The sequence below is a fragment of the Trachinotus anak genome, unplaced genomic scaffold (assembly GCF_046630095.1).
Source record: "Trachinotus anak isolate AG129_WGS33_773 ecotype Australia unplaced genomic scaffold, CSIRO_AGI_Tana_v1 ptg000026l, whole genome shotgun sequence".
Lineage (NCBI taxonomy): Eukaryota > Metazoa > Chordata > Actinopteri > Carangiformes > Carangidae > Trachinotus > Trachinotus anak.
Genome location: NW_027273877.1, coordinates 10,615,345 through 10,637,644, shown reverse-complemented (window position 1 = coordinate 10,637,644; position 22,300 = coordinate 10,615,345). Strand labels below are relative to the sequence as shown.

General features: G+C 39.6%; 2 protein-coding genes across 2 annotated transcripts; one reads left to right on the top strand and one right to left on the bottom strand.

Moving 5' to 3' along the window:
- Window positions 1-480: 480 nt before the first annotated feature.
- LOC139609875 (gap junction alpha-3 protein-like) lies at window positions 481-5,787 on the top strand. Its single transcript, XM_071464874.1, has 3 exons — window positions 481-549; window positions 738-1,297; window positions 3,457-5,787. The coding sequence occupies exons 1-3, from the start codon at window positions 481-483 to the stop codon at window positions 4,322-4,324; spliced, it is 1,497 nt and encodes a 498-aa protein (XP_071320975.1). The 3' UTR covers window positions 4,325-5,787.
- A 7,013-nt stretch (window positions 5,788-12,800) lies between these two features.
- Window positions 12,801-17,920, bottom strand: hpxb (hemopexin b). The gene is made up of 10 exons (XM_071463788.1): window positions 17,568-17,920; window positions 16,819-16,844; window positions 16,500-16,583; window positions 16,238-16,395; window positions 15,969-16,122; window positions 15,171-15,383; window positions 14,552-14,644; window positions 13,673-13,803; window positions 13,428-13,575; window positions 12,801-13,284 (listed from the first exon to the last, which is right to left on the bottom strand). The coding sequence occupies exons 1-10, from the start codon at window positions 17,630-17,632 to the stop codon at window positions 13,058-13,060; spliced, it is 1,299 nt and encodes a 432-aa protein (XP_071319889.1). The 5' UTR covers window positions 17,633-17,920; the 3' UTR covers window positions 12,801-13,057.
- Window positions 17,921-22,300: the final 4,380 nt, after the last annotated feature.

The following is a 22,300-nucleotide window of genomic DNA, read 5'->3' as shown; positions in this document are numbered from 1 at the left end:
ACCACTTTACCCGAATGGGAAGATAGACATGTTTAAAATTAATGAGAAATTAATGAGAGAAAAAATATAGAAGGATTTTATATGTATGTTGTTTTAATCAACTTGAATGTATAAATATTATTTATTAAATGTTGTTGACATATGGTCACAACATGTTAGAACACCACTCTTGATATAGGTGACATATATGTCATATATTACATTTCTGTATGGGATGGTTCTAGAATTACCCCTACTGCTGCAAATATGCATTAATCCAGTGCTGAAAACAGCTCCAAATAGATGCACTATTTCTTTTAAGTAACATTTGCTCATAATGTCCAAGTATTTTAATAAAGTAGCAGGGCGATCTAGTTTTGGTGTCTTTGCGGAATTTGTCTGACAGTCACTTCTGCTCCCTTGTCTCTCCCTACAGCGTTTTCCCGTGTCGTTCACCACAGACTCTTGTTTCTCTCTCTAGGCTAGAAAATCGAGTGAAGCATGGGTGACTGGAGCTTTCTAGGGCGGCTGCTGGAGAACGCTCAAGAACATTCCACTGTGATTGGAAAGGTTAGTGACTGACTAAAGATCAACTTGGTGAATATGAGTTTTGTAGAACTTGTAGCAGCCAGATCGTGTCAAATTTTAAAAAAAGTTGGCACTGGCAGAGGTCAGATACTATGACCTTCTTACGTTTGGCTAACTGCTCTGTTAATTAATCTAATTAATCTGTTAATCCCTCTGTCCTTCCTCACCAGGTTTGGCTGACTGTCCTCTTTATCTTTCGCATCTTGGTGCTGGGTGCAGCAGCTGAAGAGGTCTGGGGAGACGAGCAGTCAGACTTCACATGTAACACGCAACAGCCCGGTTGCGAGAACGTCTGCTATGACGAGGCCTTCCCCATCTCCCACATCCGCTTCTGGGTGCTGCAGATCATCTTTGTCTCAACGCCCACCCTTATCTACCTGGGCCATGTGCTGCACATTGTCCGCATGGAGGAGAAGAGGAGGGAGAGGGAGGAGGAGCTCAGGAAAGCTGGACGGCACCAGGAAGACCACGACCCCCTCTATCACAATGGAGTAGGTGACGGAAGAGGAGGAGGTGGGAAAAAGGAGAAGCCACCAATTCGTGATGAGCATGGGAAGATTCGGATCCGTGGAGCGTTACTGAGGACCTATATCTTCAACATCATCTTCAAGACTCTGTTTGAGGTGGGCTTCATTCTGGGACAGTACTTCCTCTATGGCTTCCACCTGAGGCCGCTCTATAAATGTGGCCGCTGGCCCTGCCCCAACACTGTGGACTGCTTCATCTCCAGGTTAGAGAGGATTTTTTCTCTTGTACTAGTTTCTTTGTGTCTTGATTTTCTTCTTATTTGTGTGTGTGTGTTTGTGTATATTTCTGTAATAGGCTACTTTTGGGTACAAATTTCAGACCAGAGACCAGTTAATTGGGGATGGCTTGTTCTATTATGAACAAAAGCTGTCTCCCTAAATGGGAAAAAGCAAATGTTTGGTCAAGGTTAGGGTTGGGGTTAGCATAAGTCTTCAGGAAATGGATGTAAGTTTATGTAATGTTCCCAAAAGTGATCTATGAAAACTCCTGTGTGTGTGTGCTCATTTGAAATCCAAGCCATTTCCACTTCACTGAAGACTTTTTATATTACACCACACATTGCTTAAATTGACCATTTGCTAAGCCACGCCCCCCTCCGTTATTCGGGACTTTAAAGATTGTTTAAAGCAGAAAAACATATGAGTTCTGAGTTTTCCACACCACAGAAAAATTGCATATTAAAGCCCCTGCCAAATTTGGATGAATAAAAATATCGCCAAATATAGAAAATTAGCTTTCAAACTTAAAAAAACAACAACAGTATTATCAACTCTGGAACGCTGGGGGCGTGTCCGCTGGAGGCACTGAAACCACTCCCAACGTCGTTACAAATTTGTAATGGAAGGAAACATGACTGCGTCCAACAGCTATAATGATTGTACACATACACACACACACACACACACACACATATGTTGTATATATTTCCACATTACAAATTTTTCCGGCTGTAACGTTTCTCGGAAGACACAGACACAGGCCTGTCACCGGTCCGGCATGGCGCCGTTACACCAGAAACTCTGCGGCTACACTGGTGGTGGGGATGAAAGAGTGGGCTGCAGCTCTGAAAGTTTTAAAAACACAGAATCACAGACCGAAACATCTCATACGGAGGCTCCGACACTTTGACAGACTTTCTGCAGTTTGCAGGGCGGCTAGCAGCTCACTCTCCCTCCACCGCTTCTGAGTGTGCTCTAAGTGCAGAGATGACATCGCTCCCTGCAGTTGTGTGTCCTGAGTCCGCACAAAAAGACAAACTCGACAGGCGGTGGAAAAGAAGTCTATCGGCTTTTAATAGCGGGTTTACCTGCGTTTAAAAATGTTATCCTTCTCGTCATGAAAAGAAGGGAAATGTCATGAGTGAATAATAATGATTATCAATTCATACATTATTCTGTAATTACTAATAAAACCACACCGTTGGTATTGCAGCCTCTAGGAAAGACACATTTTGGGAGGCAAGGCTTAGCTAACCATCAATAACACTGAGCGGGAGAGCCACTGAAGCTGGTACACTCCATAGTTTTATACCGTTACAGCTTTAGGGGTGGTATATGCTAAGTGGGGGTCCAAAAGTGCGTCACCAGTACCCTGTTTAGGCCCCGCCCCCAAAAAAAACCGCTCAACACAAAAATGATGAACGGCATAACTGCACAATTCAGTACCACACAAGTTTCACAAGTTTCACACGTTTTCAGGAATAGTTCTCCAACATATATATTGATTTTATAAACAAATCTGTGAATTTGGTTTACAGGATCTTTAAGCAGCAGTCGTTCCCTTGTAGCACACAGTTGGGCTGCAACAGTAGGAAGTGAGATAGAATCTATGTCATACATGTCATGCCGTAGCCGTCCCTTCAACTGTCGCTGCTTAAAGTCCCTATTGTTGTTACACTTGTCCAGCTACACGTTCTCCCACAGCACATACGCCGTTGCACTTATACTGGAGATTCTTAATAACTTGAAATAATAGGTTGTTGATTTTCCATCAAATCAAACTGTTTCCGACATGACTCCTTTTAAAACAAGAGCCCAGAAATCTTAAATATGCATTTGATGCCCACATACATATACTGTGGTGAAAGACTGGAGGTAAAGTTGCATGATATTATGTTTAAACGATGATGCTAAGGCTACATGCAAAAAGTCAGCAGTTGAGACATGGGAAATAACAAAACGTTCTTGTTTTGCAGTGTTGAGCTAAAATACAGGTTCACACTGTTTAGTTTTAACATCACCTTGTCTGGCCGCTTAGCTGAAACACTTATTTGTAGCTTAAATTTGTTTTCACTTGTGGGTTGAGGACTGACTTGGTTTTTATTTGTGAATTAAATCTACTTTTGTTTGTTTGTTGTCCCAGGCCCACTGAAAAGACAATCTTCATCATCTTCATGCTCGTGGTTGCCTGTGTCTCTCTGGTCCTCAACCTGCTAGAGATTTACCACCTGGGCTGGAAGAAAGTCAAACACGGGGTCTCCAATGAGTTTGTACCCGACAGTGAGTCACTGCTGGGTGCAGACGAACGTGGAGACTCTGAGACGATTCCTGAGCAGACCTCTCCGTCGGTGCTTGCCTGTTTGCCGGCGTATGCCAGTGTGAGCGTGGTGGGCAGTGGAGCAGCGGAGGGAAGGGCTTACAGTCCAACAGAAGCCTCCCCCACTGTGATCTCTTTAAACCCTAACATGGCCACCGCCCCTGTGCCCGCTGAGCTCAAGATGGACGGCACAGCGTTCCACCCAGACGACTTCCTATTGGAGACCCTGCCCGCTTCCTTTTATAGCAATGGTGACAAAGGGAGCGTTGGAAGCCGTGGGCAGTTGACTGCAATGGAGCAGAACTGGAGCAACATGGCACTGGAGCTCAACAGTCTGAATGGAAAAAACTCCGCCTGCTCCTATCCTCCTCATCTTCCCTCTGCTCCCACCTCCACCTCCTCCTCTCCTCAGGAGGAGACGACTCCGACATCTGCACAAGAGGAGCAACGCTCAATGTTTCCTACACTTCCTCGTAATACCCCTCTTTCCTCCCTCACGCCACAGGAGACAGTGTTGGATGAGGAAAACACTGTCGCCTCAGCACCTTGTATCGTCCCACATGACGACTTCACTGTGGTTACCAGGGCGGAGATGCATCAGCCTCCATCTGCTGCAGCGACAGACATCCGGAAGCCAAGTCGGGCCAGCAAGAGCAGCAGCGTCCGAGCTCGCCCTGATGACCTGGCAGTGTAGCTACAACCCACACACACTCTCACATTCACACAACCTTACGTACATGCTGTACACACATAGAAAACCTACATATACAACTTTTTCACAAATGCACCACAGCATAAAACCGCACAAGCACGCCCTCCAGCAAAGGACTGATGCTCTGCATGGCAAATGTTAACAAATAGAGATTCAGCTGGAGTTGGCTACTTATATTAATCTCATAATTATGAACCAGAAATAGGGATAGGAGGAGTTTGGCCAGAGTACACTGATGGCACCTTGCTGATGCTCTATCTACATATCAGTAACAATATGTCAAAAGTGAGCTCAACTTTTAAGACATCAGCTCAGAGGGGCTTTGCAGAAATCTTCCAGTAACACATCTGGAGTCGTTTCGGAGAGATAATAATATATATTTCTTCAGGACTTTAAGGTATTCACTTCAAAAATATAAAGCTTGTCTTTTTAAAATTGGATGTAAGTTTGTTCAGGCAGGCAACAAGTCACAGCAGTAGATCAATGCAGTGGACAAAGCATAAAATGTAAAAGTGCCTTTAATATGTCAAAGAAATATGAGGTTGTAGTATGACTACTGTTATTTTTAATCAATTTATTGCTTGTAACACTCTTGTAAGCTCTTCTAAGCACAACTCTGATAAGATGTAGTATGGCAAAGGCATCAACCATTTTACAGGTGAGACTGGGTAAGAGGAAGATTCCTGTCAGTTTGCAACTTTTTTCCGCATTACAAATAATCAAATGCTGTTTTCTGATAAGAATCACAGGGCATGACCAAGTTAAAGTGTTTAGCCTGTACCGTTTAAGTAATAGTTTGACATTTTGGGAAATAAGTTTATTTACTTTTTTGCAGGGAGTGAGGTAAAGAGATCATTAGCACTGTCGCGTCTGTGCGTAAACCAAGGAGTTGCCTTTAGCATAAAGACAGGAAACAGCTAGCAAAGCAGCTCAAAAAGCTGCCGTGGCTCAAAATACAATCCAACATCAACACTAATTCAATACATTCAGCAAATTTTAATTGTAGAAAGTGTTTAAAGTGCAGTTCATTATATAAGCTGATCGTCTCCTGGCTCTAGCGCCATATATGTGAGAGTGGTACAGATCTTCCTACCTAACTGTCAGGAAAAAAAGCAAATGAACATACTTCCAAAAAATGTAAACCATTCCTTTAAGTGACACAACCACGTCTCTGTGGGAAGCTGAAGATCTCCAACATGGCTCCCATGGTAGAGACGGTGTGTTACACCACCTAAAATTCATTGAATTGGTGACTGCTAATCACAAAGAGAGAAATTAAGAGCCGGCATGGCTGCCACTCACTGTTCTGGCTACATTATTTTGGACAGGGGAGGTGTACAGGCCTATGAAATGATGATCACGAAGATACACACCTACATACACACTCACAGTATACATACATACATATGTACACACACACACACACACACACACACACACACACACACATATATCTATCTATCTATATATATATATATATATATATATATATATATATATATATATATATATATATATATAAATACACACACACACACAGCACAGACAGCACAGACACGATTAAGGAAAGGTTATGATGATGATGATGATGATGATGATGATGTTGACGATGATGATGATGATGATTGGACTAACTAAGTTTGGGAGCGTAGAGGCATCATATATTCTATTACTTTCATCTTTCTTTTATTTCTTTGCTGGGAGACCAGAGGAGAGGTTTGCACTTTTGTTTCTTTCTTTTTCTTTTTCTTGTGACGTGATGACGGAGACGAGTGTCTGTTGAATCTGTCCGTCTGTGTCTGCTGCTCTCACCAGCCTGTAATTTCAATGAAGAGAGGGATGCACCAATGTTAGGACAGAGCGGATTACCACAGGAAAGCAATAAAGCAGTCCCACCCTGAGATATATTCTTTAGGCTTCACAGGCTGTGTGTGTGTGTGTGTGTGCGTGCATATGTGAGTGTTTAGGTTCCTTAATTTGTTTCAGTGTTTACAAAATGACATCTCTGCAGTTACATCAGGGTAAACTATATAAAGTTTATAAATATGTAAATATATAATGATTAATAGTATTGATAGTCACCACAGGATATAATACAGAACTACCTATATTTAAAAAAAAAAGTTGTTCGTTTCTGATCAAGCTGCAATTTATAAATACCAAGGAAACCAAAAATCAAAAGTGCTTCAGTGTTTTCTGACATTGGCCCCACTGGTCACTTTATACAAAAATCCAATGTTGGAAAAGTTGACGCAAATAAAAAAATAACACATGATCAAGATCTAAATTACATTTCTTCATCGAGCAATTTAAAGCTTTGCAGCTTGAACAGGGAATAAAAATCAGTAAACCTTCTTTCTGATGCTTGTGTTTGCAGTGTGTTACAGAACTGTTGAGTTCCCCTAGGAGTTCTGTATAGGGGGACTCTTAAGTTAATTTTGTAGACTAGCTGTAGAATATACAGTAGCTTTTAGATTTTTTTGAAAAAAAGAGAGCGATATGATCTAAAAAAAAGTGATTTTATTTCTCTGTTATTTCTTAACAGACATCCCACATAGAATGTTCATTTTTCCTGTTCTTCTCATTAATTCCTGCCAAAAAAAGGTTAAAACAAAAAAACAGATAGAAAATGGCTAATATAAATTCAGTTGTGTTGCCTTACAGCAACTTCCTAACAGCTTTAATTTATCACGGCAAGTTACTGATGTTTTATCCAAAATCTGGGAATAAAAACTGCATCCTAGTAGCGAGGGGGAGTGGTTTGGGGCAAATTGCGTTTTGGGTTTGTACATCTTTGTGTTTCTTTCTGGGCAGAATATTAGAAGATTATACTTAACATACTTGAAAAATACTAGAAAAGTGCTAGATTATATCACATGATTTACCATTGGTGAATTAGTATTTGAACACCATAACCAAAATAACCAAATGAATGTATGTTTACATTTCGATAAAGACAAAATGTTGTTTTTGTTCACATTCTAGCTTTTGTTTTAGTCGTTTTAACCAGCTTGGGTCAGATGTTCTACCATCAGGTAAATAACTCTTGACTCTGTTAGAAAACCATTGTTACACTGTCACAATATCATGGGTGTAAACCATCTCCTATGTGAAGAGAGTGGTTGTGCTGAATGAGAATTTTTTTATTGCAGGTGTCAAATCTCAGAGTGCCTTGATCAATGGTTATATACTGTAAAAATAAATTAAGATAATGGAAATGTTCACCCATATGCATTCATGGCAATTTGGAACTTGTTCACAAACTTAAGTATCAAACTTGCTGAGCATTCAGACTTTAACGTAACAAAGCCATGCTTTAAATGAATTCAGTTTGCCTAATGTTAGCATTAAGACTAACTTCTGAATTAGTCAAGGATGAGCTACCAAGCAAAAGTTAGTCTTTTTTAGTTTTGTCATGGCTTGTCAACTCGCAATTATTTGTAGCAATCATTAGCCAGCAAATGTTTCAAATGTCGCAATAGCTAAAAAAAAAACCAACAAAAAAAAAACCTAACCTCTGTCATCTTTGCTTTGGCGACAATGTGAAAAAGGTGACAGATTTCAGAATTAAATAGCAATTATCAGGTCTTCCAGTTCTAGGGGTATGCATTTTGTTGTTTGGCTCACCATCAAGGCTTATAAAAATCTTAAATGGAACTGAACCATTGTTAATATTATTTCTTCCATGTATGATTTTCCTACTATGACAAACCTAGATGTCTGTAATGTTATAGGTCTGTTGCATTTGACCACTATGTGGTCTTACTGTTGACTATACTATGACTCTATGCTATGCTTTAATAACATAAAGTTTGTGATTAAGGCCTTTTGTTTACTGTAAAATAGTTTAAGCTCAATATACATTTGCCTTCAACATGGCAAATGTATGTAAAAGATCTGCCGACCCATAACCCTAATTCAGTGGCAGGGCATTTGGCACTAAGAACAGTGGCTTCTCAAGGTCTTTTTTGAGAAGTCTGAGTTTTAAAGTTAATGATTTTCATCTTGTCATGAATGCAACCTAATTTCTATAAACCAACATGAACATGAGGTGACAGAAGCAAGATACACTGAAAGGCACTTCAGTTTTAGCACATCAGCTACATTTTAGTCAAGAATAACTATTTTTGTTTAGGATAGGGTGAACAAGAGACTTAATACAGATTGTTTGCTGACTGTCAAATGTTTACATGTCTCCGATCAAACTTAAACTTTAAAGAGATGACAACACTTACTGGATTTTTAAAGATTTCTGCTCAGGAACCTCACCCCTAACCCTCGAATCTCCAACCACAAGATCAGTTTTATAACCCTTTCATGAATCTAGGAAAAAGAATTCCACCAAAAGACATTATGTTGAACTTTGTCTCTAAAAATGTTGAAACAAGGTTTATTTTACTTATTTTTTATTGCTGAAATGTTTTTTCATAACCTTGTTGTTCCAAGCTGTTTAGTACCTTTAATATGTAGATAAAGATTTGCACAGTTAGATAGCTAGACCGCTGTTATGAAGATATAAATAGAAAATAAAAATAACAAAGGGTGTCCTAGGAGGAGGGTTATTTGGGATATTAACATATTTTTGTTTATTTGTGGCAATAATACAATCAAAATTAGACTTGGAATGGACAAGACATTAATCTAAAGTGATTGTTTTTTTCTGTCCTGAATATGGATTGGGAGACTTTTAACTACACCAGCTTTTACACCATGGATGTGCCTTGGATCAAAATCCCACAACGGAAAACAGAGGTTGTGTGATGGGATTTTCATGGCGCCCCTACAAGCAGGGAAACGGACTCCCATGTGTTAAAAATGAAGAGCAACCCCCCCGCTATCACTCCCGTTGTAACATGACTGTCTTTGAAGAGAAGTGCCTTGCGTCTGAACCTAATGTTAAAGAACATGTTGATGTAAATGTTCATTTACCTCAGATGTTTACAGAACTGTTACTGAATAAACATTTTGTACCATACTGGGTTTCTGTCATGGTGAGCGTTTTCCTTTCAATTACTTTTTCTCCATTTGGAGTCCAGAACCAAAACCACTTCACCAGTTATGCATTTTCAAACTGAAGTAGGACAAACAAGTAACTGCGTCTCTGTTAAATTCCTTCCCAGTGAAACAGTGAAACCAAAAAGAAAAGAGCAAAATTCTAAGAAATTGATTAAACAGTATGTTTCTCTGCTCTAATGTGAGTAATTAATGTTAGCTGTAGTATAATATTTGAACTAACTATAACTATAAAAAGAGACCCCTTAGTTTCTCATTTTTCAGTGACAAAAAGAGTTTTCAACTAATGCACACAGCATTATTTAATGATAGCATTAATTAGCTGGCTAGCTCGCTAGCCAAGCACAGCTGATAAAATCTGCCAATAACTGTCCACTTAATCCTCCTTTTGTCTGAACTCAAAGAGCCATGGGTTCAAAAATTAGCCTACATTATGTGTTAAATTTGCTACCGTTATTGTGCTCTGGTAGTTGAGCAAAATTACAGACTAGTAGTTTATCTGACATTAGTTCCACCTTTGATCACGATATTGAAATTGGCTGGATTCCAATAAGATTTGACTTGAAATTTGATTTTCATGATCTCCTGAGTGTTAATGTGTTAATTGGCCTTTAACCTCTCCTCAAGTTCCACTATCAGGCCAAAATTTTCCACTTTCCATATAAAAATCTAACACTCAGATTGCTATTAAATGCACTAAACAGATCCATGCTCCCAAGAGGATGAACTCTTTCTGATGTGGACATTCCATATTTTTTTTTCACCACACATGTATGAAGAACAAGTTTATTTGATCCTGCTGTTACACAGTACTATTGTACTATTAAATTATACTGGATCAGGATAAAAGGTTATGGCGGGTTGACTACAATTAACTAACTACAATTAATGGCATTTGGCAAGCGAAAAAAAAAATGGTGAACAGCGACACTATTATTTTTTTTAGAATTAACAAATATAAATCTGAGAATGTGACCCTCATTCTGTCATATTTAGTCACAATAACATCTCAAGCATGCAGTGTTTTGCACAAGAAAATAAAATGAAATAAAGATGAATAAAATAATGCATATTAATTATTTAGAATGATATAATGTCCACTTATTGATTGTGCTTAATAGTTGGTAGCTGTTTGTGTGTGTGTGTGTGTGTACGTATGATGACAACAGTCCATACTGTCTGCTGTGCATGTGTGTATGTGGATCAGTGTTTCTATGTGCACGTGCATGTGTGTTGCGATTTGTGTGTGTGTGTGTGTCCTCATGGCCTCACCCATTAAGCTGTGCTGAGGCCAGCACTTCCTTTATGCATGCTGAAAGTCCCAGGGATTTTGGCAGAACAAAAACCTCTCCAGGGAGTGAAAAGGCCTTGAATGCCTGTTAATGCTGTCCCGACCTCTGGACTCTTGCAGGCTGCTGCGTACGTGTCTATATGGTCCAATATGAGCATGGACAGTTTGTGAAAGTACTGTATATTGCAATAATGAGAGACCAGGACTCATCAATAAAAGAACCACCTACTTTGTAGACAGACATTATGTTTTAGTTTTGGAGGGTGGAAATGTAAACCTTGACTTTGTTGTTGCTGAGAATATAATATAATATAATATAATATAATTCGATTTTATTAATTTTGATGAATATAAAGACCCAGCACACTGTCTGAGAGAAAAGTAGATGATAGCCATTAAGAGCTATCATGTAAACTTAGCCTAAATACCATATGAGCGCTGAATGCTTGGTTGGTTTGAAATTAGATCATCAAATGGAAACATGGAGGTGTTTCACTATATTGTGTGGATGAGAACATCAGGGAATATTTTCTGTTTTTATCAGCAGCAAATCTGTCTGTGATTCTGTTGTGGCTCAGCTGGACATGTGTTCTGGCCTCTTTCTTGCAGGAAATAAAGTTTTGGCCACTAGTGATTTCTCTAAATTGAGGCCAGCACTATAGAGCTTCACACCTGCGTGGAGACCCCTTAGCGAGCTTGCATCTACACCTGCAGCATATTGCTGGAAATCACTGACAACTCAATATGATGGGGGGACAGAGATATGAGTAGCTGAATACATGTGGTATTTGGTGAGGGGGAAAAAAACCTGTGTCTCTAATAAAAAGTAAGAATCATTGTATGTGAATGTTAAAATTAGATTAAATAACCAACACCAATGTTTGGACATTTTAAGCTTAAGTGCCTGAACCAGAATCTTTGTTTCTTGACCTTTCGTGAGGTCCAGGTGCAGATCTGTACCTGTATATGAAATTATCATTTTTTAAAGAAATTACATATGTGCAACAAAGGACATTACTTGCATGTGAACACTGTAACATTATCTGTCCTTATTGATTTGTGCTGTCCACAGGACCTCTAAGTGGTAGGTATAAAAAAAAATGAATCCATGTACAGAGTTTTTTAACCCTACACTTCACACTAGAGCAGCACTTACATTAAACAGAGGGCTGATCACAGAGACACTTGTGCTTACAAAAGAGCCATTTAGACCACTTATGTATGCCTTTGGTGAGACATCGGGTGTCCCATTAGGGGCATAGACATCCTGGTTACAAACAGGTTCTTTGTCTGCGAGATCCCGCACTAATGAGTGACAATACTGAGCATTTGAGAAAGATTTGGGAAAAAGAGCTCCATAGCAAGAGGGATCTGGGGGATGCCTGGATGGATTCAACTTCTTGAGGTGTCTGCAATAGGACCTTATGACAGGGATTGCATCTAAGAGTCAGTGCAGCCAGTTCAATGCAGGATCCACCTCGTCATGTACTAAATGCAAAACAGACTGGGAGTCTTGAAAACTGTTTATGGTCATGTCATGAGATTCTACAATGTATTTTTTGTCAAACTGCATCACTGACAATAAACCATGTCTAGCTACCTGGCACAGAATTATATATGAGAATATGCCTATATAACTACTTTTTTAGTGTCATATTTCTCCTGATTGTTTTTTTTTTCAATTGAAATCTGTCAGTCACTCATTTTGAAATTAACACATCATGGCCTCCTGTTCATACTCATTTTTCTTTGTTTAATCACTGAGACTTGTCATGTTTGCTTTGTCATTTATATGTCATTAAAGCTTTGGAAATAAAGTTTAAGCAACAAAAACAGGTTCTTTGGCAATGTGTATATATGTAGAGAATGTGTGTGGTATGGGTTAGGCAAAAGGGGCTGTTTCCTCTTCACAGTATATGCCTGTATTCAGACCTCATTACATCAGCTTTTGGTTAACAGTGAGTCTGATTCTCACATTATTTCTAGTGTAACGCATTCATTTGAACAGTAGGTCCTCTAGTGGCTTAAAACTGACATTACTTGTAAGTTTCCCTCTGTTTTTGTTCTTCAAAACGGTTTTTCATGAGCCTTAGTTTCAAATAACAAACCAAAAATTAATAGCACAAATATCATAAAAAAACTGAATGGACAGTATGCAGTTTTCTTCTCCAAATTTTATTCAGCAAACAACTCAAACTCCATCAAGCAAGGGAGGAGGATTTTTCCAAAATCTTAATATTCAGTTCTTTACTCTCCATTCAAGAAGTGAGATGTTTTCAATTACAGGCTGTTAATCTGTTTGTTCAGATAGATGTCACTTATTTTCTTTGATGTGGAGGAGGATGAAAATGCTGTCTTTCTGTAATGTTTGCAGGGCAGATTACTGTGAAATATCCTCTCATCCCTGACTCCTAATCCTCACATCCCATCATTTCTGAGGTGATATCCTGAGGCACAGGGGCAATTTTGCTCATAGCCATTATCATGGGACTCTCATAGTGGTAATACTGTGAGCCCTTGAAAATATACACTCCATCTGGACCACAGTGAGCAGCATCAATGTCAGACAAGGGCAAGGGCACATCTCGGGTCACAACCCTTGGCGTGGCAGTAAGGTCGATATCAACCATCCGTTGTCCTTTTAAAAGAAATACATGTAAAGATGTTTTTTTTAAATTTTGCTTTTTCAAATTTTGATTAGCTTTTTTTTCTAGCTTGCTATATTTCAAGAGTTTTGTTCATATTTCAAACAAGTTCAACATAGGTACTCATTAACCTTACCTTGGATTATATGAACCGTGTGTTCACTGGGACAGAGAAAAGCTGCGTCTACGCGTCCTTCAATGCCAAGCTCCTCCTTCAAGGTCTTGGGGTAGCCTTCGACCAGGACGTGGGGAACAGCTACTTTATAGATGTAAACCTGATCATCCTGCAGGCGTGAAGAGGGATTTTAGTCTTAATTGCAACAGAATTTAAGCATTCTGATGACAGCAGGAAGAAATGCAAGTGGTTACTTCAAGGTCTACCTTAATCAAGTAGTTTTTGTTATTGTAGGAGAAGACAGCATCCACCCCGTTGGTCATCTCTTTCCATGCCCTGGTGATTGAGAAGGGGTGAAAGCCGTCACGATGGGTGTCCAGACGCATGTAGATAGGACCTGAACAGAATGGAGTATGTTCTTAGTCAAAGCTATACAGCAATCTCAAAAGACATAATTGAAGGGACAAAAATAATTTAAAAGATCTGTGCGATCTGTACTTTCTTGCCAAGAGTTGGATGAGAAGATCAGAAGATCATTTTCATGTTTATACATTATCTACGGAGCTACAGGCATTGATAAGCTTAGCGTAGAATATACTGTAAGACTGTAAGCAGGAAGAAATAGCATGCCTGGCTCTGTTCAAAACATGCATCGAGCTCCTGTAATGCTGCTTTCATATAGATAGTAGGAGGAACAGGAAAATCATTTCAACTTAAGAGTGCTGGGTAGTTCCACTGCTATCCTTGTAGTCACACCATTTTGGCTAAATTAGCTATTTTCTTCAGTGTTATGTAGTTCGTACAATGTGTGATTTGTATGAAGCTGCACTGTACAGGTGACTATCTTAGCTCAGCATAGAGAAGAAACTAGCTGAAATCGTTAACCCAGCCTAGCCGAAGTTCAAAAATACACCTACTGCCTCTAAAGCTAACTTATTAACATGACATATTGTTTAATCTGTGCACAGTAATGTAAAAACAAAAAGTTGTGGTTTTACAGAGCTACATGCTGTAACTGTGTTGAGGTGTATTTTAACTTTGGCTAGAGCTACCTGTCCCCCCCTTTCCCAAGATATTGAACTATTCCTTTATAAACTACTATTTCTAAAATTATAAAAGCAGTTATTTTGTGTACATGACTTTACCTGCAAACATGTATGTTTTGCCCGTATCATCAGTGGTGATGGCACTTAATTTGACCTCACTGCATTTAGAACCTTTAGAACCACCTCCATGACCTGCAGTGAAATACAGATTACACTGAAAGTGAATACTTTTGTCAAAAATAAATCTGTGTACACCCATACTATATCAACAGTGATATTGTCATATATATTACCTATATTATTATCACACATATACATCCTCTGGATATATGAATATATAAGTTAATGTAACATACCCATAGTAAAGGTTGTACATGTACACATAATACAAATATCTATGATGAATATTTACATGGTATAATATAGTGTCAACATATACGTTGGCTATATATAATCTATATATGCAAGTTTAGTAAAACAATGTAAATATAAAAATGAAATTGATATAAAATGTTTATATATGTTTTTCTCATTAATTTCTCATTAATTGTAAACATGTCTGTCTTCCCATTCTAGGAAAGTTTGGACCTATATATGTCATATACAGAAATTCAATATATGTCCATATATTACATTAGCGTATGGGCATTTCTTGCACAACACGATGTTATTGTGAGATTTAAACCAAACTTCACTGTTCTTTTACCAGTGAACTCACCAAAGTTGGGGCACCTCATGAAGTAATTGCGGGCATCTTTTGGGTAGGTACCGTTCACATCTCCAGATACTGGGTTGAACCTGGTGAAGTTGTGTCCATGGAAACAGTAGTGGCTCTCCAGCCAGCGTAAAGCAGAAGTGCAGACAGGCAGGTGGGACCAGGTCTTGGTCTTCACTGTCTTTGTGGCAATATCATAAACATGCACATCATGACCTGTGGGGAGAAATGAGGCTATTAGTTTGAGAAAAGGATAATTAATCATCTCCACTATATGTTCATTTATTTAAAGTCATCTAATTTAATCAGAATTTTCATTTATCTGCATATGACTAACTAAATGCAACACTGATTAATCTGCTTAAATTCTTTAAAAAAATATAATAGAAACAAAAAATAAAACAAAAATAAACAAATATAATATAAAAAAGTCTGCCAATATCTGCAAGACATCCTGTTAGATATAGTATGCTGGAGTATATCTATCTAATAAAGTTATAATCTTAGTATTCATTGCAATTTGTATGTTACAAACATGAAAAAACTTAAGTTTCCAAAGAGTATTTTACCTACTTTAAAGCTGCTTCAAAACATTATGACAAAACTTGCACCTGCAGCAGATAATTTCCTCCACTAGGGGGAAGCATTATCTTTATAATACTGAGATAATCACATTTTTCATTGTCTCTTTATCTAATTCCATTATTTCTTACATTTATTTTAATTGTACATGTTTGTTTATGGCCTAATTATAGTCTTGACTTAGTGAGGTGAACATTTTTGCAGAGAATGCCCACATACCCTTAAAGAACAGAACTGAGTCGGTAGTGCACTCGCCACTGGGACACTCCACTGCAGCATCCAGGTGAGTTGGCACTCCTGGGAATTCCTCCTGGATCTCTTTTGGATACCCTTCCTCCAGAGTTTGGTTATAATACCTGAACACCTTGTCATCCTGGAGATTATAGAATAAAACAGCCGAGATCAGGGACAGACCTGCCTCTTGATCTGATTTATTTATTTATTTTTAACTGAATTATATCACAAATGAGAGTGTCTGAGGATCATACCAGGAAGAAATAGATGTGATCATGGATGTCTGGGTTCTCTTTGTTGTGCATGCGGAAGGCAGCATCAACATGGCCAATGTGATGGATATCATCTAGCTCCTTGAAGAACTCGTTGGAGAGCTGAGCTGGACCATGGTAACCTTTCCACAGGTGGGGACCTGAGAAAACATCAGATGATTTCATTATACTGCAACAGAAAGAGAGAGAGAGAGAGAGAAAGAGAGAGAGACAGAGAGAGAGACTAATGCAAAAAGAGAGTCACCTTTGAAGAAGAAAGTGATTCCATTCTCGTCAGGAGTGATGGCATCAAACTCAATACCTGCACACCGGTCTGGCACAGCAGCATCTTTATTCCAGAGTTAGAAAAACAGAGATAATAAAACTATAATTGCCATTGATGGAATTGAAATGATGGTAAATACAGAAAATGTGTGTCATAAGACATGCATTGTTGAAAAGAATGGCTTGTTTCTATGAGACTGCCTCTGCAGTTGATGTTTAGCAACTTTATAACAGACTAATTGTGGACAAACCAGTAATAAAGTAGTTATGACTTTAAGTTTGGTTTATTAAACACCCACCTTGTGCTGCTGAAACTTGTGGGTGCCTGTGAATGACAGAAAAGATTCTTTATTTGTCTGCAAAAGACTCACAACATGGCATCACATTAGATTTCGTTTCCAAAAATCCTTTAGTCAGAAAACAGGTCAATCAGGGACAAACCACAAAGGACATACTATGACTCTTCTGTTTGTTCAATTGATGCAACTGGTGGACTTTGTGAACAAGTAAACAGAGTTATGAAAAGGCTGGTCAATGACCTGTCCCCTTTCCACTGCGTTGGTTAAACTTACAAAGAGTAAATATGGATTAGTAAGTATGACCCTCATCATTTTCAGAGGGTGGACAAAAAAATAGGAGCTCCTTATATTTTAGTGCAATCTATTACAACAAAAACTGCAATCACAAAAATGACCATACATTGACTCAACATCTCTCTAACCATTTACAGGATAAATGTACTGGTTCTATAAGGCTATATTATTTTTATTTAAGACATTTTTTTCCTCCTGTATTTATAGATATAGACTCATATGTTGCTGTATTACAGAAAAGGAAAATATGTTAAAAGTTTGACCATAAACTTGAAACTGAGTTGTAACACAAATTAAACTCAATACAATTATGTTTTAACTTTTTAGCCTAAATAAATAATCTGCACAGGTTGGAAATATATAATGCACATGTGTCAACCAGTGAAAGTTTGGACCAGCATAGGACTGAGCCTCCTGATCTGAATGTTTTGAGTAATACTTCATACAATACTCACGCAGGTGCTCCATTAGCGAGAGCAAGTGCTAGGCACAGAAACAGAGTTTTGGCGAACAGGTCCATGCTGTGTGGTCCTGATGAAGTCCTCTGATGTGGAGTCTCGCTGTGGAGCTGAGCTGTGAAATGTAGCTAAGCAGGGGCTGAACCTGCATTTTTATACTGTGTGAGTGGACATGTTAGGAAATTCTGTGTGTGTCTGTTTGCTTAGAAGTAGTATTGGAAATTTTGTTGTTGCAAAATGAGGCTTTGTCATGATCATTTCGAATCATGCATTACAATAAACCTTTGGTAATATCTTTATTTTCTAAAAAAGTAACTAACAATTCACCATACTGTCAGTAACAGCCTTGAAGCACAATATCCATCTTTAATAAGGTTATTTTAATGCTTTAGGAAAGCTGTTTGAAGAGGAGATAAAGATTAAGCTTCACTTAACCTTTGATGGGGATTGCAAATGAAATTATTGATCTGTTTGGTTAATATTTTACCATCTCTAAGTGTGTTTAATAATTGCTTGTTCTTTAAATCACCCTTTTTTGTTTTATGGCACACTTTTCTGGAAATTTCTGGACAAATGGTGCCCAATACCCAAAAGCTAATTAAAAGCCTTTATGGTTGTCTGGCAATGTGTAGTTAAGCAATAGCACAAGGAACAACAAAATCATGCATAATTAGATTTAAATCAAAGTTTAATTCTTTTCACTCAGAGAAAGTGGCAGTACAAAGTTCTTTAAGCCCCTCCCAGTTAAACTGTTAGATCAGCTGGTTACATTGAGACTTCTCAAAATTGTTTTGATTATTGATTAAATCTTAAATCTTTTGCCATATGGGCATGATTAATGGAATTTCAAAATATAATCAGGTACACCGGTTCACCATGCTTGAAATGAATTAAAAAACACAAGAAACACTCAGGCTAATATAAAAGTATACAATAGTACTACTACTACTTGTATCTTTTCTGTGCTACATGGATGTAATGAAAATCTTCTACATTTGCCTTGAATTTACTGATTATTGTACAGAAAGAAATCAGAATGCATTGTCACCATTGTAAAATCAAACATCATCATCAAATTTAAAATGTGAGAGGTAGAGGCTGTAAGTTATAGTCAAAGAAACTCACTTCAGAAATTTCCAAGGATATTGCCAGCTATTACAAATATAACCTTCTTAATTTATCAAAGCAATTAGTCTGAATTGTATGCAAATTTGTTTCTATCTCTGTCTTCTCCATCCTTAGTTCACTTGTAGCGGTATATCTTGATGCAATGATTCATACTGTCTGACACAACCACGTGGCCATCAGGGAGCAGGGCCAGGCCCCTTGGGTTACTCAAGTTATCTGTCACCAGAGGCCAACCAACACCCTTGGATGGGTAGAAAAGAACACGATGGTGCTGCTTGCCCCAGTCTGCCACCAGGACATCCCCATCGCTGTCAATACAGAGGCCCCAAGGACAGGTCAGAACTGGCCCCAAGCCAGAGCACACCCCCAGGATTCGGATAGTGTTCCAGCCAGGCTCCAGGACTCGAATGCATGGGACACGTCCAGTCTCATTGCCTCGTTCTGATACTGCCATGAGCCCAGTGGTGAGACAGGCTGCCACCAGGTAGGGTCTGTGATACCCAGTCACCACTGTGCGCTCCAACCTGGCCCCAGTTTTGGGGTCCAGTTTTAGGGCAGTTAAAGTTCCACGCTTTATGTCAGTGACCAAGAACTCATCTTGACGGGTAACAGTCACCCCTCTCGGAGCGTCCAGCTCTTCATTGGTGGAACCAATCATTGTGCCTCCAAATGTTTGCAGGAGGCGTCCATGACGGCTGAACACCAACACAGCACGTTCAGCAGCACAGGTCAGGGCAATGAGGCCCTTTGAGTTCACAGCCACGTCAAAGTAGTTGCAGATACGGGAAGATCTTTCTGATCCTGAAGGAGACACCTGCTGTACAACATTCTTTTGGAGATCAGTTACCTGAATGCGTGCATTTCCACAATCCACCACGAATAACTGCCCTTTGACAGTTGCATGGATGCCGCTTGGCAGGTTGAAGTCGGTGCGGCCTGATCCTTGTTTTCCAAAATGTTTGACCAGGTAAGCTGAATCCAGAACAGTCGAACAACCCTCTTCCTCCAGTTCTCTCAAAGATGGCCCAACTTTCTCTTTGTCCTTGTTGTGTGGTTGCAATTCCTTAACTTGATGTAATTTGTCACCTTCAATAGCTGACATGGAGAGAGATCTGCTCACGTGGTTTAAACCTGAACCTTGTGTAACACGAGTCTGGGATCTCGATTGCTGTTCATCAGAGCTCATGGTGTTCCTCTCAGATTCTGTGCTGTTTCCTTGACCTTGAGCTGAAGGTTCAGAAGCAAGTCGCATTTTGCTCACCTTCCTGATTCCTCTGCACTCACTCTTGTCACCATTAATTAAAGGGTGTAGTTTACCACAGAGATCAGTAGTGGACATTGAGCGGCAGTGCTCTTGCTTAAGAGATCCATTAACAGGAGTATTCACAGTATAGGTGTAACAGGAATCCTCACTGTCCACTGGTGATGGAGGGCTTTCACTATCCATTGCTGGCTTGTTTGAGTTCTTTTTCTTGGCTAGGGCTTGTTGAGAAAGAGGATGATGTCCAGTTGAGAGATCTACAAGACTGTTCCTACAGAGTGAACCTCTGGGCCTGGTCATTAGAGATATTGCAGCATCACAGCTTTTTTCATCAGTTTCCTCTGGGGAGCAGGATGGTTCTTCACATGAGACCAAGACAAGGGCCTTTTGCTTCCTCTTACCCTTCAGAGTAGAGCGCCTCTGTGTTCTATTTTGACTGCCATCAGATTCATCACCTTCAGATTCTCCTTGACTGGAGACTGGTGGGACAGCAAGGAAAAGGTCTTGCCCCTGTGTGTCTGAACACACAGACTCCAGTTCTTCATCTTGAGATGACTCAGATACACCACGGCGTCTTAACATGTGGGACTTCATGGTAGGTGATTTGAGCCCATCCTCATTCTCTGTAGAGCTTGATAGACGCAGTTTCCGGACAATGCGCATGTTCCCACTGTTTGTCTTATTGGTCTCATCGGGACTGCACCTTTGTCCACCTCTGTTTGGTTGTGGTTCCTTTCGAATTTCAAGCGGGGTAATGTTTGAGAAGGTTGTATCCCCTGAGTGCAAGGCACACTTCTGTCCTTGGATACCACAGACACCAATGGGGTAGGTCATACCTTGCTCATGGACATCAATTACCCCTAAGCTTAAGGTCTTGGACTCAGGACTTGGTAAGAAACTGACTCTTTTGAGTGTTAAAGAGATTTCCCAAGGTTGGGTGACCTCTGCCACCCCTCTCTGGAGCTGATTTTTGTTGGCTCCACCAGCGGTACTTCCCCATCTTTGTATCTGCTCCTTCAGTTGTCCCATCTTTCTAAGTTGCTGATCAACAAGTGACTGCACAACCCGCACTGCTGCAGCATTCTCCCTCTTCACCTGACTAAGGTGCCGCTGGGCCTCTCTGTGGTCCTGCTCAATCTTCTCAAGAAGGCGCCGCTCCTCTTTCTGAGCTTCAATCACTGCATTGTCCAACTCACGGCTCACCTCCTCCACCTCGGCCTGCTGTCGCTCCCTGAGGCTTTGCAATTCTTGTTCTCCTTGCTCCAGGTTGGAAAGGGCCTGAGTAACCCAGGGGGGTGGTGAAGTAAGAGATATGGGTGTAAAGACAGAATGCAGTGGGGTGAATGATAGAGGAGGTGGGGAGGTCACATCTCTCTGTTTTGGAGTGGTATGTGTGAGCAGGGCTGAGAATCCAGGGAGGGCCCTTCTCTCTGAATGAGACCGCATTAACATTGTGGATGGCAGATTTGAACAGAGTTCTTGTGAAATGGGGCTGTACCGCTTTTGGAGTATGTGTCTGTAAAGAGAGAGAAAGTGCAAAAGAAACATATTTTACCGTTGAAACCCTGTTACAATAGCATTAAAAACACCCAAGTGAAAGCTCTGACACACACACACACACACACACACACACAATAAAAAGGCACAAACCTTTACAACAAACCATTTAAATGTAGCACAAGATGTACAAAGATGCTTTTCAAAAACTCTACAAGAGCAAGTGAAGGACTGTTCAAAACAAATCCCTAGCTTTGGAAAAAAGTGAAGCTGCCCTGCATCTACAAAGGCAGACCAAAACTGAAAAGAAGCTGAGGATTGTGTGTGGTAAGGTCTAGTACCCCAGTCTCACCATAACAGTCAGCCTGTAATGTTTTTTAAACTAACTCTTCATCCCTCAAGAAATCTATTTGACCTACTTGTCGACTCAGGTGTGCCACATAAACCCAGTAAGGACTTGTGTACATTGTTGTTGCTGTTTAAAAACTGGGACACAGGTTTCCTTTCATTGCAACTTTATCTATCCCCCACAATATTCAGTTTCTCACGAGACTCTAAAGTGCTCTCAGATAACTGCTGTCCTGTTCCCCTGAGGTCAGCGTTGTATTCAGGCTTTAACACTGTTGGCAGCTGATCACTACAACAATAAATGCCCTAAACTGTCAACAGATTGCTAGAGCATTTCTAATGGACATTTCTATTGAGCAAATATTTGCCATTACCAGTTCAGGCCATGTAGTATTGTTAATCTAAATTATGTTATTTCATCAGTATTTCATGCTATTTATATCATTATATAGTCACTGAATGGTCACTGAATGCTAAATTAAGGCTGAGGGGATTA

Excerpts from the sequence above, each read along its gene's own strand:
- hpxb (XM_071463788.1), bottom strand. The coding sequence starts at position 17,632 with ATGGACCTGTTCGCCAAAACTCTGTTTCTGTGCCTAGCACTTGCTCTC. Across the intron at positions 16,584-16,818 it reads ACAAGTTTCAGCAGCACAAG|ATGCTGCTGTGCCAGACCGG; the intron begins GTGGGTGTTTAA and ends TCTGGAATAAAG. Across the intron at positions 13,804-14,551 it reads CAAAACATACATGTTTGCAG|GTCCTATCTACATGCGTCTG; the intron begins GTAAAGTCATGT and ends CATTCTGTTCAG.
- LOC139609875 (XM_071464874.1), top strand. The coding sequence starts at position 481 with ATGGGTGACTGGAGCTTTCTAGGGCGGCTGCTGGAGAACGCTCAAGAA. Across the intron at positions 550-737 it reads ATTCCACTGTGATTGGAAAG|GTTTGGCTGACTGTCCTCTT; the intron begins GTTAGTGACTGA and ends CTTCCTCACCAG. Across the intron at positions 1,298-3,456 it reads GTGGACTGCTTCATCTCCAG|GCCCACTGAAAAGACAATCT; the intron begins GTTAGAGAGGAT and ends TTGTTGTCCCAG.